The sequence below is a fragment of the Salmo salar genome, chromosome 14, assembly GCF_965601325.2.
Source record: "Salmo salar chromosome 14, fSalSal1, whole genome shotgun sequence".
In the NCBI taxonomy this organism is placed as follows: Eukaryota; Metazoa; Chordata; class Actinopteri; order Salmoniformes; family Salmonidae; genus Salmo; species Salmo salar.
The window spans coordinates 66,871,532-66,887,523 of NC_138304.1; the positions used below are offsets into that span (position 1 = coordinate 66,871,532).

Sequence of the window (15,992 nt, forward strand, 5' to 3'; positions counted from 1 at the left end):
GAAAGTAACTTAAACTTTTGCATTCGGATAAACATGTCAAAGAGATGCACATTGTGAATCATATATTTACAGCAAGTGTGTGTGTGTGTTTAAAAAGTGTATAAATATAGAGACATGAGAGAATACCAGTCCCTTCGTCAGAACAGAATAGGATAGATTTGACAACTTCCCAGCATATCCTGTGTTAATGAGTAGGACTAGGTCTTAGTGCTTCTGATCTGATTGATAGTAATTAAAAAGGTAGACTGAGCAAAATGACATTGCCACAAGCAATGAGTGAAATGCAAAACTTCACTCTCACACAGTATCTGCACGGGTTCGCAGCAGTATGGAGTTTAGCCTCGCTCTTCAACGATCTTAGTTGTTGCAGAAATTGACCCACTATGCGGTTTACTTTGTAATATAGCTGGGTCTACCTTTAATGTAATGAAAGGGGCTGGGGTAACATGAGCTTTAAGCCAGCCTCTTCCTAAGGAACCTCATATACCCCATTACTTCTGTCTCTCCTCAAAGTGACTCTGGCAGACAGACATGAATCAGATTCAAGAACTTCCCACTCCAGTACACAGATCTACAAATAATTAATACATGCCTGTGAGGCATGCTGATATTGTACATGATCAGCTGATAATTAGTTGAAAGGTAAACTGGAATGACTGCAAAAGCACATTTAAAAAAATAAAATAGTCAGTCTTGTTGGAGAAGCATTCATTCTGATAAGACAGTCAACTTTAATCACAGTATTTGATGAGATATGTGATAGTCACTACATAGAGATAATAAGGGTTCATCAGTTCAAGCAGGAGATGGCAGTATTGAGATGTAGGTAGTTTAGAGTGTACCACTTTAAAATAAAAAAATGTGCATCAAATCAGAAAGAGACAGTAGTAGATTTGATTGAAGCATCTTAAAACTTAAGTCACCCATTCGGTAAAAAAAAAGAAAACTGCTTAGAAAAGGTGACTTTCACAATACAAGTCACTAAAAGTAGCATTACATTCAATCTTAATTGATTCTTTATACTATAGCATAAACATCTATAAATGTGGTCCATACACACTTTAAATGGCATCCATGCCTTGCCAATGCACTCTGTATTCTAAATGTAATTAGCAAACAATTTAGTTTGATGACTACATAACCATTGTGGGTCGTAAACCAGAGAATATGGCAGCAAAAATATCCCACATAAATTAGGATGTCTCTCAAATGGCACTCTATTCCCTACACAGTACACTACTTTTGACTACAGCCCTGTGGGCCTGGTCAAAAGTAGTGCACTCTATAGGGAACAGAGTGCCATTTGGGACACAAGCCATAGTCGTTCTATTTGTCACCAACAGCCCATATTCTTTCTACAGTAAGGCTTGTGAACACAAGTGATTGTGTTATAACTTTCTCACAGACAAAAAGGCTTTTTCACTGAAGTATCTGCTTTGAATGAGGCTTGATTGTTTGCAATCGATGCCCAATTGTCCCGAGGCAAACAACTTCGACTACTATGTATCTAGGAGACCGGTCTGTGTCTAACTTTGAATTAGCTAGCATTGTACACAATGGTGACTTAAAAAAAAAAAAGTCTACTTCCAGGCAGTATGGTCTTTCAGGCTTCAATGCACATGTTCCACTGGCCTAAATTGCATCACCAATGTTTGCTCCACAAAGCTTAACTGTGCCAGATTCATAAACAGAATGTCAAGCTGATAGCCTGTTTTTTTTTTTACATGACATTTACAAATTCCATTAAGTGAACACAGGGAATTACACTTAGGTGCATGCTTCTGTTAAAATAAGTAGAAAATAATATTTACATTTCATTGACCAGTTTTCTAGTTATTGGGTGACCAATTGAAAAATCTCAGAAGGCATCGTGATCATTTTTCTATAGAAACAGTTGTCACATACACCAGCCAGTAAGACATCATGCCACACAGTGGAACAACAGAACCATCCACTGTCATCAGCCGGTTCCACAGTTGGACTTTCAATCCATTGTTGTTCCCAATCATCTTCATCCTGTCATGACTTTTGGAGGGGACCTGTCGTGCAAATAGATATGACTGATAGCCAGTGAAAGGAAGCAAATACCCTATTCAACTTAACTTAAGGTTACAGAGTTACAAAAATCTCTTCACCCAATTGCCATTGTCCATGATGCACTGTCCTATAAGGCAAAGAATCTGCAGCTTGCAGCAAAAGATTTGGCTGTTCTAAACCTCAAACGTAATGCCTTGTGGGCCATCAGTACTCCAACAGTGTGGCACCAAAGCTATAGCTTACACCATTTAGGCTACGTTATGGAAAGGCAGAGGTACTGCAACATTGGAAGACAAAATCTGCCTATCGGAACTGATTGGCTTTTCAGCGGACGAAAACAATATGAATTCAGCTCATGCGTTTGCTTTGTTTAGGCCTAGTCCTTAAACAGGAAATGACCAAATACAGGAAATACTTTGGGTTTAAGAGCATTTACATTTCCGTTTCTATCCCAAAGGCAAAGCCCAGTTTTTAGCCAGCTCAGATACAGGCTCTGGCCAGGTTACATCAGTAAGTGCTTTCTTCAATGGTAAACGTGAGAAAAGCAGAGAGGCATTTTACAGTTCATGGTTTTGTAGGGCATGGCAGTGATTGTAAACAGAAGGGAAAATAGATTATACTTCATACAGATATCCAAATGTGTGGTAGGTATTCAAAGCAAGCAGAAAAAAAGATTTTATCACAAAGAAAAATGACCAACAAAAAAAAAGGGTCAGAAGAGTTCATGCTTAGTGAAGCCAGGCGGTGGGAAGACTATCGCCCGTACGCATCATCAGTCCGCACCCTGAAAGACAAGCTGGTAGCATGGCTGCTGGAGCATGGCTGCTGGAGCATGGCTTCCCGTCTCAGACAACGTACTGGTAACAGTCTGCCTTCCCGTGGTCAGGGGTTGCAAAGGGACTTAGCCAGGCTATAGAGAACGGATGGCCAAATACCACCCTCATGTTCATCCACTTTGTCCTTTTAGCCCATCTCCTCTCCTCCTTTTTCAAGTGCTCTATGCCCTGTAGATAAGATCCAACAACATGCAAAACATCAGCAGGGGCAATAATGATGTCTCAACATAATCCTGGCTACTTACTGTATACATCTTTGGGACAGTTCTCTTAAGACCCTGAATAAAGCTACAGGCAATATGAATCTAAGCACTAAGCAGCAGGGTTGGGGTCAATTCCATTTAAATTCAGGAAGTAAGCTGAAATTCTCATCCCAGTTCACTTCCTGAATTGAAATTGACCCCAACCCTGCTAAACAGCGACAGTTAAGAAGGTAGAGAGGAGCATTGAGTGAGGGAGTGAATGGGAGCAAAGGGTTGCTGGTAGTGTGTTCAGTTCACTTACCGTCTCATCAGTACAGATGGAATGGACCTGGGTCCCTAACATCACTGAGGTGAAAATGAGGAAGAGGAGTCCCTCAAAGCAGAGGAGGATGAGGAGGATGACGGTCGCTGGAGGAGAGAATGCACTGCACTCTTGGGAGGGCCGAGGGAGGAGAAGAGAAGGGAGAGAAAGGTTTAAACTGGAGGGCATTGATGGTCTGGAAGCAGAGGACAGGTGGGCTGGATTCCCTCTCATCAGGTAAGTATTATCTTAGGACTCAGGGGGCAGGAAAGGTGAGCCAAAAGTTGAAATCTTGTATGCATCAGGTAAATTGACCAATTAAGTCATGCTCTAACAAAGTGAGCCAATCAAAGGATGTGAAAGGAGAACAATCTGGGTACTGGAGAGGAAGACAACATGACACTTGAAGAAATGGAAATAAATATAGTTACAAATGGAAACCACAACACCAAATCCATTAAACGTGTTTCTCTGTTGCAGACTTACCACGCAAAGTTAAAAAACAGTATGGTGGATTTGGCAAAGCATGCTAATACATAGCGGAACAGCATGGTACTCACTCGTCCAGTTTGACTCAAAACAGAAGATAAAATGAAAGGCAACCATGACCAGGGCATGGAGGGATATCAGTGCAATGTACATCTGAAGGGAGACAAAGAATATCGTAGTAACATTACATTATTTAACCGTGCAGTACTCTTATTTTGAAAATGCAACTGTTATTTTTGTCAAGATTCTGAATAATGTGATGTATTGGTGAATGTGAGGGAAAGTTCACAGGTTTGTAGGAGATGGATAGTTGAATTAGTCGGCGTTAACTAAAAGGTTTGAATGCTTGGACACCGGCAACATCATGTGAGTGAGTGAACAACGGCTTGTAGTGAATGTATGTTTGAGTAATAGCAGCATGTCGGAGTCGCTCGAGGCTACACACTCACTGTGAAAAGCACAAAGAACTTCTGGTTCTTCTCTCCTACGCAGTTGTTTACCCATGGGCAATGGTGGTCCATCTTCTTGATACAGCGTTTACACACACTGCGAGGAGCACGCACACGAGGAGATGACATGAAAGCAGGGTATAGCCACATACAGAAGAGGCGTGGAAATATGGTCCAAACCGTGACCTACACACGCTGCTCCTTCTGGGTATATGAAGACCAGCCAGAATGCATAGTTAATTATCAGTAAACTCAAAACACACACACACCAACGCAGCAGAGAGAGGGGAGAGACACGCCACTTCTAGTTGCACGGTACACACTGCTTGCATCCCAAATGGCACTCTATTCCTTATATAGTGCTCTACTGTTGGCCAGAGCCCTAAGGGCCCGGTGCACTATATAGGGAATAGGGTTCCATTTGGGACAAACGCCATGTTGACATTGATGGAGGTGAGAGATGGGAATAACCTGCTAAGCTGGACTGTACTCTCCGTCACACAGGGGAGTCAGAGGATGTATATTATCTGAGGGTAGCAGACTGACATCTCACCTAGGCCCTGAGACATCATCACCAATCAGCTGCCCTATGGAGCTGCAAAGGCTGCAATATGCTTAAATAGAGGTGCTCTGATACCATGGCATTCTCCAAAGGTGGAACAAGTGTATAGTATAAATACCATGATACCATCCTGTACGTCACATCAATTGACATTATTTTGATCAACTATATATATATACACCAAGGGTTGCTCCTTTTTCCTAATTCAACTTTGTTTTTAGCCATTTTCGTCCCTTGAAACTAGGTTCAAAGCACTTCAAAGTCCGGGGAACTCCTTAGCCATCTAGTAAGTACCAGTGGGTAGAAGTAATGCAGCAGGGCTGAGGCTGAACAACAGTGGTGGGAAAGAACATTTGAAGAAAACAAGTGGAATGGGACAGGGCTCTCTAGACTAGTCCTGTACAGAACCTGCAGTGGTGAGCTCTGTCAGGCTTGATACTGCAGCACTTGGGACATTTGTAGACCACCTGACCAGGCTTGAGGTGCAGGCTCTCGATAAACTCCTTGGTGGCGTTCCCTTTAGGCACCGCACCCTGGGATAGAGACACGGGTTAGGACAGGGGCATTCACTCGTATCTGAAACCAATACACAGTTTTGAAGTTCTCGACAAGCAGGTTTTCTTGGGAAGACAACTTATTTCAAGATTGAAAGCTCTTCATTTGACAGTTTCGCCTGAGAGTCCACTCACTGGGTGAGTCGCAATAATATCTCCTTTCTCCTGAAGTGTGCACTCGTTCACTACTGCCCACAAATCTAAAAGCATTGGATTGGTGGAGGCATGGGCTCGTGGGAATGTCCACCATATATGTTTTTAATTCCAGTCATTTCCTTTTAAATCAGTGAAGGGACGTGAACAAGTGCACACTTTTGGGAAAAGGAGAGACAATTGGAACAAAGCTACAGAGTCACTGACAGACAGAGACAGCCAGACTAACCGGGTCTGTGCACATGGCCCGGGCGTGTGAGGCCAGGGCGAGGAAGGCGAGGGTACTGAACAGTGCCCCGTTGATTAGACTATAGAGCAGGTTCTTGGCAGGCAGCAGCACGACGAAGAGCACCACGAACTCGGCGTAGAACACCAGGCACCAGGTGATGACGCCGCACACGATGCCGCAGCAGTCGCGGATGAACCACATGGCGCCGGAGCGGGGGAGGGGCGGGGGAGGGGCGCAGTGCTCGGGCTGCAGGTAGCCGGCTTGCCTCTCGATGTCCCTGCAACGGTTTGCCGGGCTCTTCTTCATTCTAGAACGGATGCAGCTCTCGCCGCATGCTGCTGGGAGAGAAGGGTTTGGACGGTTAGGGACAGGCTACAGATGCAGGTGTGTCAATGAAGTGGTGTCTGATGTGCCAATGTTGCATTGCATTTTCTGTGTTGTTGGTATGAGCTGTTGTTGTGGTGTAAACATATAGAGAGGAGGGAAGTGAGAAACTACAGGTGTATACAGAAGAAAGTGAGGCGTCAATGTTTCATTGTCTGTTCAGACAGTATTGTAATGTGGTCTCTTTTCTGTTATTTGTTTGAACATGGTATTGTAGACTGAAAAAAACTGAAAAGGCCTAGATAATGTGTTGTCTTTTAATTAAACTTATCTGAACTGTGGCGACGTATCAACTTTGACATGCAAATCAATCGTCTGTGCAAACAGACAAAGGTAGTGAGAGAAGAGACAGCGGGGGAGAGTTTATGAAGTTCCTGTTAGTCTGTTTAAGTATTCTAAAGTCTTTAAATTCAATTACTCTGGTCAAAATGTCCCTGTGGTCAGTTTAGGCCCACAGTCACTAGAAACAGAAAGTCAGGGTAATAAAAATTGCCTATATGTCCAAAAATATTAAGAAACTGCATTACAAGTTAAAAACAGCTGAGTATTCCTAAAATAAACAAACACACTGCCTTTCAAATGTATTTATCAATCGAATGTCTTTTATAAAGCTCTTATTTACATCAGCATTTGTCACAAAGTGCTTATACAGATACCAGCATAAAACCCCAAAGTGCAAGCAAAGCAGATGTAGAAGCACAATGGCTAGGGAAAACTCCCCCCCCCCCCTCTGAAATCTGGCCTATAAGAGGTCAGAATTTCATCCATCCACGTGGCCAATTCACTGGTATTTTCTGTGTAATCTCACTTTTATGATTAGCCATAGGGAGTCCCATAGGGCGGCACACAATTGGCCCAGCATCGTCTGGGTTAGGGGAGCGTTTATCCGGGGTAGGCCGTCATTGTAGACGGGGCAGCAGGGTAGCCTAGTGGTTAGAGCGTTGGGCTAGTAACCGAAAGGTTGCAAGTTCAAATCCCCGAGCTGACAAGGTACAAATCTATCGTTCTGTTCCTAGGCCGTCATTGTAAATAAGAATTTGTTCTTAACTGACTTGCCTAGTTAAATAAAGGTAAAATAAATAAAAAATTGTAAAATACGAATTTGATAACTGATTAGCCTAGTTAAATAAAGGTTAAATCAACATTTTGAAAAACAATGTGGTATCATCGTTCATATTGTATCAGAACAACTCGTAGGTGAATCAATGTTGAGAGATGACTGAGATTGTCACTCCCATAGAGTGAACAAAACTAACTGTATGTATTGTACTACATCATAACTACTGTTACATTAAAACCCAATAAGTCAGGAACCATACAAAAACGTTGTACTGTAAACATCTCTTGCTGCTGCATAAATCCAGTGACAATCTGTTACCAAGGACGATGCTACATAATGAATTCACTATAGCTGCTTCGGCATTTGTACACAAGCAAAAGCACTTTCAAGAAAAACACCGCGAGGCAAGCATCGATTAGTTACTATCTGCTAAATCAATGCTCTTTTGTGGTTGACTGAAAGTGGGAGTGTAAACTCCTCCACTGAACGACATGCTGCTGTTATCCTGAATGAACTGATTGACTATAGTACCGTCTTTGTCTTACAGCAAACTCCTTTCACAAAACTGCCATTGTTCAAGAAAGCAATAGTTGACAAGTCACACATTTAGCCTTAAGTCTCAGAATTCAACTGAGACTCCAGTATTAATAAACATAATGTCTAATAGATATGACACTAACAACTTCAATGGACCAATGAACCATTATGGAAGATTGGCTTGTGAGCACTATACTGTACAAGCGCTATACAGCTGAATGAGGCATCAGTTTAATAAATGATTTATGGGGATGCAGGATGCCCTGCTGCTTGTATGCCTCCAACAGTAATGAATAAAACTGAGGAATGATGGCAGACACAGAGGAAGAGAGCACAGGAGAATGGGAGTGAAAGATGGGAGTGGAGGAGGGATGTGGCTCAATAGGATGAAATAGCAGTTAATTAACAGGCTGATGTGACTTACATGTATAACCTCTGCTGGCAGCCCTCGACTTACATAAGCATGTCTAGGGTCTTATCTAAAAGTCTAGATTTAATGTAGGAAGCCTTTGCTATGTTGATCGGTCTTGTCCTTAGTTTAATTGTTAAAATGTTGTATTTCGATTAACAATAAACAGCAAATGGTTGTATCAAGAACCGTGTAGAAAGTTTTCAGTATGGAATTCCCATAGTAGATAAGTACTCTGGCGCACTAGAAATCCTAGATTTTCTGCAGTTGAAGAGATGCAATCCTAGGCAAAAGGCCGGCAGATGGCGATATTGATCTGGTATTGATGATATTGCAACCATATCTATTCATTTGGAGATTTTCCTAACAAAAAAATTCCACTGGCAGTAGTAGTAAAATGACCAAAATTGAATAAAAAATGGTAAATTGACCTGTCAAGTCACAATCACCGTTATTGAGCTAGAATTGCAATGTAACATGGTTCATAAGCTAGCTGTACTAATGAAAATCATCTCGATTCTGTCAGATTCTAATGCTAGCTAGCTAGTAGGCAGACACTAGGCTACTATACTGTAATTTATGTGGGAGACACCAGGGGATGGGATGGGGGGGTCACTGTGTAGTCTAATGCATTTGTGTGTAGCTAGCTAGGTAGGTCCAAGGATTAGCTTTGTTTCACAGATTTGGTGATGATTGATTTGGTTAGTAATAAGCTTGCTAATTTAGTTAGCTAGCTAGGTAACGTTAGAAACCACCATGATGATTTCAACTCACCCCTTTCGTGGTCGAGGAAAGAATTTTCAGAGAATAGTCCTCTTTTTGAATGTCTGGCACGCTAACGTTAGCTTAGGGTACACCATTCACAACAGCAAGTCGTAGTTGATTGTAGATAGTTAGCTAACTAGTTATCCTTGCTAGCGTGGGGTTAGTTAGCAGTACACCCCCCTTGATGTGTCTCACGAGTCACACTTAACGTGTCAAGTCCATCGTTAAACTACAAAACCACTTGGTTTCGATGTTCCGGTTATTCATATGAAAGTTCCCATATGTGCGATATGAGTCGTTCATCCTGGTTGGGTGGGTGCCCGTTTCCCTCATTACTTAATCTAGAAAGCTCTTTCGCAAGCAAGGAAAAAACAGGAAGTGCCCTGCCTTCCATGCACAAGATTTATGTGAGCTCCAAAGGTCCTCTGGCGTTCCAAACACCGGCCCCTTAGTTAACAGTATCTTTGTTGCCTCTGCAAGCAGATCTAGGAACATATTTCCCTACCAATCTACTAAAAACCGACCTAGGATATCAGTGTAACTAATAGTTTAAAGGCCGACAGATGGCGATATGAGTCGTTTCATTTTACCGTCCAAAGCAAACGCATGCAGCTGTCTATATAGTGTATACATATCCCCCAGTGGACCAGTTCGTACATCAAGCATTCTCCAATCCGTCTGAAATGCATTGATTTCCTCCTTAACTCGATTTAATTGCGAGAAGGAATGTAAAAAACGTGGAAAATATGCATACTTTCTTTATGAAATACATTTTTCACCACCATGCTAGTGGCTAATGCTACTTCCTGATGATCTGCCCTGTTTTCAGACAGGGATAAACAACAGATTACTGTAACCTGATTGGCTGAATGCAATACACACCATCTAGGGGTGTATTCATTATGGAAACGTTTACTGTTTAAGAACCAAAAGGAAGCAGACGAAACGGGGCCCTGCCTGAATTTGTCCAATAGAAACTCTCCTTTGAGTTTTCCATTTGGAGTAAACCTTTTGCAACAGAATCAGCTTAATGATTTCACACCAGGACTAGCATTCCTAGGCATTAGCCGCTCTAGCATGGTTGTGGAAAGTGGTGTTTTATAAACACAGAGGTTTGTCTCAGGTCTTGGTGGGTCTGATATACACTCAACAAAAATATAAACTCGATATGTAAAGTGTTGGTCCCATGTTTCATGAGCTGAAATAAAAGATCCCTGAAATGTTCCATATACCCAAAAAGCTTATTTCTCTAAAATGTTGTGCACAAAGTTGTTTACATCTGTTTACATAGTGAGCATTTCTCCTTTGCTAAGATGATCCATCCACCTGACATGTGTGGCATATCAAGAAGCTGATTAAACAGCATTATCATTACACAGGTGCACTTTGTGCTGGGGACAATAAAAGGCCACTCTAAAATGTGCTGTTTTGTCACACAACACAATCAAATCAAAATCACATTTATTTATATAGCCCTTCTTACATCAGCTGATATCGCAAAGTGCTGTACAGAAACCCAGCCTAAAACCCCAAGCAATGCAGGTGTAGAAGCACAATGCCACAGATGTCTCAAGTTTTGAGGGAACATGCGATTGGCATGCTGGACTGCTAGAATGTCTACCAAAGTTGTTGCCAGATAATTCAATGTTCATTTCTCTACCATAAGCTGCCTCCAACGTTGTTTTAGAGAATTTGGCAGTACGTCCAACAGGCCTCACAACTGCAGAGGGGTCTGCTGATGTCAACGTTGTTAACAGTGTCCTATGGTGGCGGTGGGTTATGGTATGGGCAGGCATAAACTATGGACAACGAACACAGTTGCATTTTATCAATGGCAATTTGAATGCACAGAGATACCGTGACGAGATTTTGAGGCCCATTGTCGTGCCATTCATCCGCCGCCATCACCTCATGTTTCAGCATGATAGTTCACAACCCCATATCGCAAGGTTTGTACACAATTCCTGGAAGCTAAAACTGTCCCATTTCTTCCATGGCCTGCATACTCACCAGACATGTCACCCATTGAGCATATTTGGGATGCTCTGGATCAACGTTTACGACAGCACGTTCCAGTTACCGCCAATATCCAGAAACTTCGCACAGCCATTGAAGAGGAGTGGGACAACATTCCTCAGGCCACAATCAACAGCCTGATCAACTCTATGGGAAGGAGATGTGTCTTGCTGCAGGAGAACATTGGTCACACCAGATACTGATTGATTTTCTGATCCACGCCCCAACCTTTTAATTTAAGGTATCAGTGGCCAACAGATGCATATCTGTATTCCCAGTCATGTGAAATCCATAGATTAGGGCCTAATTAATTTATTTCTATTAACTGATTTCCTTATATGAACTCTAACTCAGTAAAATCTTTGAAATTGTTGCATGTTGCATTTATATATTTTGTTCAATATAGTTGCCACAGGCCTCGGGCATGTACAATTAAAATTGATTTACCGACAGGACCCATCCTCTGTTAATTTAATGTGTAAGGTGATGAGAACTGCGCGAACTCGTTATCTATGTCAGCCAATTCCAATTTAATAAAACGTATTGCTGAAACTGGTTCCGGCTGCTTACCTCACGTATGCCTGCTGCTGAGGAGAGAGCGAGTGAAATGAACCTTGGCTACTGTTGATTGCGAAGATATAGGCCTTTTTCATTTATGTAAAACGAAAGTTACAGGAGAACGAGTATAGTGAAAAGAAGCAGACAAGGGGAATGTCATCCGTGGGGACAAGTTTTAATATTGTAGTGGACAAAGATGAGAAGAACGTTGGCACGGCCAAATGGACTGTCTGCATCTCGCTATTCAGCATTGATGCAATTTTCAAACTTTAAATGATTTATTTTCGTATTTATTATAATTTGTTTTATTTTTATTATTATGATTCTATAACAGTTAGGGCTGACCCCAATTAGTCGACCGAGACTGTTTTAGGCGAGCAGTAACAAATATATATATATTTGCGCCCATCTCAGGGAACTAAATCCATTGCGCGGGCCTAGACTAAAAGCCAATTTATGCTTGATCCAAAAATGTGGTAGGAGGGAGGCTCCATGTGGAGGGTTTGACGCAATTGCTGGGCATTCAGAGGCCATCCTGTATGAACACAAACTAATTTATATGACAACAGCTCTGCACTGCTCTGTGAAGCGCAAGAAACATGAATGCTCTGACTTCTGCGGAGGCCACGTCACCATAAATGCTGCATGGCCAATGCAGACGTTGCATTGACCATGAGCCCAGATGCACTTCTCCAGTGCGCTCTCTCCCGCCAGTTTGTGCTCTTTAATTGTTTCATAACTTCATTGTGTGAATTGTTTGCGTTTGATTGTTAGTGTATATCAATTCCAAATTCCATATCACCAGTAGTACATTTACCGTTAATTCGTAGAATGTCTAATCTACAATGTTTGTTACTTTGGTTAAGGTAATTTATATGAAGGAATTCAGTATTATTATTCCAGTCTTCCGGTTCTCATTGTCGGAGTGGACACATTGTTTGCAGAGTGCACAACCTATGCTAACCTTATGAGAAACACGTTTTCGTTTATTTCATTCCTTTTATGAGTTTGGTCAATTTAGTCATTGTCTTTTATTTGTGGTGGATGCCACACTGCAGGAGAAGGTGTGTTCAGTGGCCAGCCTGATCATCTCTGTCACACACAAGGGGACGGTCACTTGCGTCAGGAAGGTGGGAGGCGGCAGCCTGGACCCAGAGAGCATCTTTGAGATGACAGAGGTGAGATAGGACGCCTGCGCTCCTCTTCATATCATCTGTCCTCTCTCACCCCAACAAACTATTAGCATCGAATGTTCAGCTGTATCAAAGTTTAACCTTATCAGCACATCACAATGTTGTTTACACAATTACACCATTTGGGGGAATTTTGTGCAGAGGAAATTCATGAAGTGTGTGTGAAGGTACAGTTTATTTTGTTTATGTGAATGCAATGCAATGTATATGTATCCAGGTGCTGTATACCTGAGAACGCTACACACACACACAGACACACACACACACACAGTCTTGTACAACTAACCTAGTGGGGACACACAATTCAATTCAATCCCATCCAAAATCCTTTTTTCCGTAACCCCTAAACCTAACCCTTACCCTAACCTTAAACCTAACTTGAAAATGTAACCTTAACCCCTAAACCTAACCCTTACCCTAACCTTAAACCTAACTTGAAAATGTAACCTTAACCCTAAACCAAACCCTAGCTGCTAACCCTCACCCTAAAACTAAGCCTAGCTCCTAACCCTAAACCTAATTCTAACCTTAACCCTAAACCCCCTAGAAATAGTATTCGACCTTGTGGGGACAATTTTTGTTCATTTACTATTCTTGGGGGACTTCTGGTCCCCACAAGTATAGCTAAAAACATCTACACACACACACACATTTTTATGCTCTGTTGTATATCTCTACAGACAGGGAAACGGGTAGGGAAAGCCATCCTCATGAAGCTACTGCAGAAGGAGGAGAGTCTGGGAAAGAAGAGACAGAAAGTAGGCTTTTAAAAAAAACATTTAGGTTTATGCAAGTGTTAAATGTGTGTCCTCCTTACACTTCAAAGCAGGGACATTTTGAATCACCGATAGAAATGACCTGTATGAGTATTTTGATGAAAGGTTAATGATGTTTACTTGAATGCTGAACTAAGGTGGAGGCGGCAGATGGCAAACATGTTTTTACCACTATTGAATTTACAAATAATGACCAAATTCAACAAATGTGTAACTTGAGCAGTGTGTTCTTGCCATTCAAATGGCTCCAATAAAAACTAAGCCTCTTACTTTTGTCTTCCAGATTGGTCAGGATTACACGAATGTTCAGCATTAAGTGAAGTTGAAACCGAAGACTACTTATACTGTATACCTCTATAACTGAATATCTCTGAATATCTTTTTCTGTAATTGAGTAGATACCCTGATGGCGATAGTCACTGTGTCCTATTGTCCTTAACACGTGTCAGATTCATCAGAGGAGCATAAAGTGCACAACCAAAAGAGCAGATGTGAGACAGGACCATTTCCACTGCCTAAGAACCGTGGCCTGGAGCATATGATCTACTTTGCCAGAGAGGAGACCGGTCCAAAGAAACACGTATGTATCCTACTTCACCATGTAAAAACCTTGCCAAGATCCTGAGTAAAAAAAATAAAAGCAAAGAAATGAAGTTGCATTGCAATAATCCCAAAGACAAATGATTTAGTTGACCATAAAGTGAATAAGAGATGCCATTTGACTCAAATTAGAACCACTACACACTATTGTTCTTTTTCAAAGTACAGGGTGGGACCACTGGGACATCCAGAAATCAGATAAGGATGTCACAGTGCATGCGATGTCTGGGACTGAGAGTATGAGGTTCTGAGGTTGGACAGCTCCAGTTCCAGGCAGCAGTTTTCAATTACACTGTTTTTTCCTTTTTTGGAGGAGGAGAGGACATAAATTGCCAGGCTCCACATTGAAGCAGTCATTCAACAACATCTAACCATGGAGTTCAGAAGAACCTGTTTGGTTTTTGGAATACTCCTCTTGGTGAACTGCTCATTCCAGCAGGCTTTCCCTACGAAGAAAACGGTTAAAAAGGGTAGGTGGTGGGTGCCTCACACTCTATATAATGGTCAGAATGATATTTACGTCCAGTGTTAAAATTGTTTTTAATCAATCATTTTGAATCTGAGAGAAATTAAATGTTTGTTACACACAGCTCTCATTGTTTGGAAGATTAACTATTTTGAGTAAAATATGACTTTATTGGTCTTGCCAGAACATTGCCTGCAATACACATCAATCATTTCAATCAACACATCTGGCATTGCCACCTCACTGGAGCAGTAGCGTAGTGCTCAAACTTTGTGTCATCTTTGAGTCCATCCTGTTCCCCTCCCCTGTTTCTGTTCTGTCGTGCTCCAGATGAAGGCAAAAATGCAGCCATAGAGGAGCTGCAGAAGCAGATCAATGACATTGTTCAGGATCTAAATATTATGAAGGAGCAACAGGCTTTGCAGTCAGGTGAGTTTCACACATACTGGTATTGTTCAGGACCCTTTGGACATAAATAACAGTATCGGTTTCTGTTTTAACACTTCTAAAGACGCTCTGACACTACAATTTTCACTTGCCTCCTCAGTTTGTTTGAAAGGGGTCAAGGTTCATGGCAAGTGTTTCCTGGCTGAGCCGCTGAAGAAAAGCTACCACACAGCCTTTGACGACTGCATTGCCCTGGGGGGTGTACTCGGTACCCCCTTGTCCAAGGACCAGAACGACCAGCTCAGCGACTACGTCCACCAGAGCATTGGCCCAGGCGAGCAGATCTGGCTGGGCATCAGCGACATGGTGACTGAGGGCAACTGGATGGATCAGGCGGGCAACAGCATCCTCTACAATAACTGGGACTATGATTCTAGATCCCCAAAGACAGATCGTTCCCAGAACTGTGTCATCCTCTCAGAGGCCACTGGTGGGAAATGGTTAGACAAGAACTGTCGTGAGGAGAAGGCCTCTGTCTGCGAGTTCAACATAGTCTGAGGCGCGCCATTTGTTAGCTGCATTTCCCATGCTTGAATTATATTTTTTGTTCGCTACCTTGTATTCTTTTCTACAAATGTACGCTTTGGTTTTAAATTCAACCCCTGAAAATGTATATTTTTTAACAAGTTACTGACACTTTTCTAGAGCTATTACCCAGACAAAAATGTTGGAGAATTCTTTGTAAAACATGAGGTGGTTTCTTGGACACATATTAAGGATTATCCAGGAATAGGATTAATCTGTGTCCGGCAAAACTGTCCCAATGGCAATGGCAAATTTTCATGTGAATTTGCACAAGTATGAGAACCTTACGAAACCATCTAGATTTATGGTACTTAATCTGTTGCTTTCCTATCTAATTTACAACAATTATTTCAAAGAGCTAGCCTTTGAATACTTGTTTGTTTTTAATCACAAGATGTCTAGCCTGAACACATAAATCTCAATAAAGTTATGAAATTATAATA

The 15,992-nt window shown here is 41.8% G+C and overlaps 2 protein-coding genes across 4 annotated transcripts; one reads left to right on the forward strand and one right to left on the reverse strand.

The window, feature by feature from the left end:
• Positions 1-707: 707 nt before the first annotated feature.
• On the reverse strand, positions 708-11,114 carry LOC106570072 (palmitoyltransferase ZDHHC3). 3 transcript variants are annotated; one of them, XM_082961097.1, is made up of 7 exons: positions 10,979-11,114; positions 5,814-6,148; positions 5,286-5,410; positions 4,316-4,412; positions 3,938-4,019; positions 3,378-3,508; positions 708-3,041 (listed from the first exon to the last, which is right to left on the reverse strand). In XM_082961097.1, the coding sequence occupies exons 1-7, from the start codon at positions 10,992-10,994 to the stop codon at positions 2,883-2,885; spliced, it is 945 nt and encodes a 314-aa protein (XP_082817223.1). In that variant the 5' UTR covers positions 10,995-11,114; the 3' UTR covers positions 708-2,882. The 3 variants fall into 3 exon arrangements, with proteins under 3 accessions (XP_082817223.1, XP_013997504.1, XP_013997505.1); XM_014142029.2 differs by lacking the exon at positions 10,979-11,114 and adding an exon at positions 8,978-9,797; XM_014142030.2 differs by lacking the exon at positions 10,979-11,114 and adding an exon at positions 8,978-9,797 and having other exon boundaries at positions 5,814-6,151.
• Positions 11,115-14,365: 3,251 nt separating this feature from the next.
• Positions 14,366-15,990, forward strand: LOC106570071 (tetranectin). The gene is made up of 3 exons (XM_014142026.3): positions 14,366-14,581; positions 14,908-15,006; positions 15,125-15,990. The coding sequence occupies exons 1-3, from the start codon at positions 14,485-14,487 to the stop codon at positions 15,520-15,522; spliced, it is 594 nt and encodes a 197-aa protein (XP_013997501.1). The 5' UTR covers positions 14,366-14,484; the 3' UTR covers positions 15,523-15,990.
• Positions 15,991-15,992: the final 2 nt, after the last annotated feature.

Excerpts from the sequence above, each read along its gene's own strand:
- LOC106570072 (XM_082961097.1), bottom strand. Across the intron at positions 4,020-4,315 it reads AGTTCTTTGTGCTTTTCACA|ATGTACATTGCACTGATATC; the intron begins GTGAGTGTGTAG and ends GTCTCCCTTCAG. Across the intron at positions 3,042-3,377 it reads CCATCTGTACTGATGAGACG|GGCATAGAGCACTTGAAAAA; the intron begins GTAAGTGAACTG and ends TCTTATCTACAG.
- LOC106570071 (XM_014142026.3), top strand. The coding sequence starts at position 14,485 with ATGGAGTTCAGAAGAACCTGTTTGGTTTTTGGAATACTCCTCTTGGTG. Across the intron at positions 14,582-14,907 it reads GAAGAAAACGGTTAAAAAGG|ATGAAGGCAAAAATGCAGCC; the intron begins GTAGGTGGTGGG and ends GTCGTGCTCCAG. Across the intron at positions 15,007-15,124 it reads GCAACAGGCTTTGCAGTCAG|TTTGTTTGAAAGGGGTCAAG; the intron begins GTGAGTTTCACA and ends TTGCCTCCTCAG.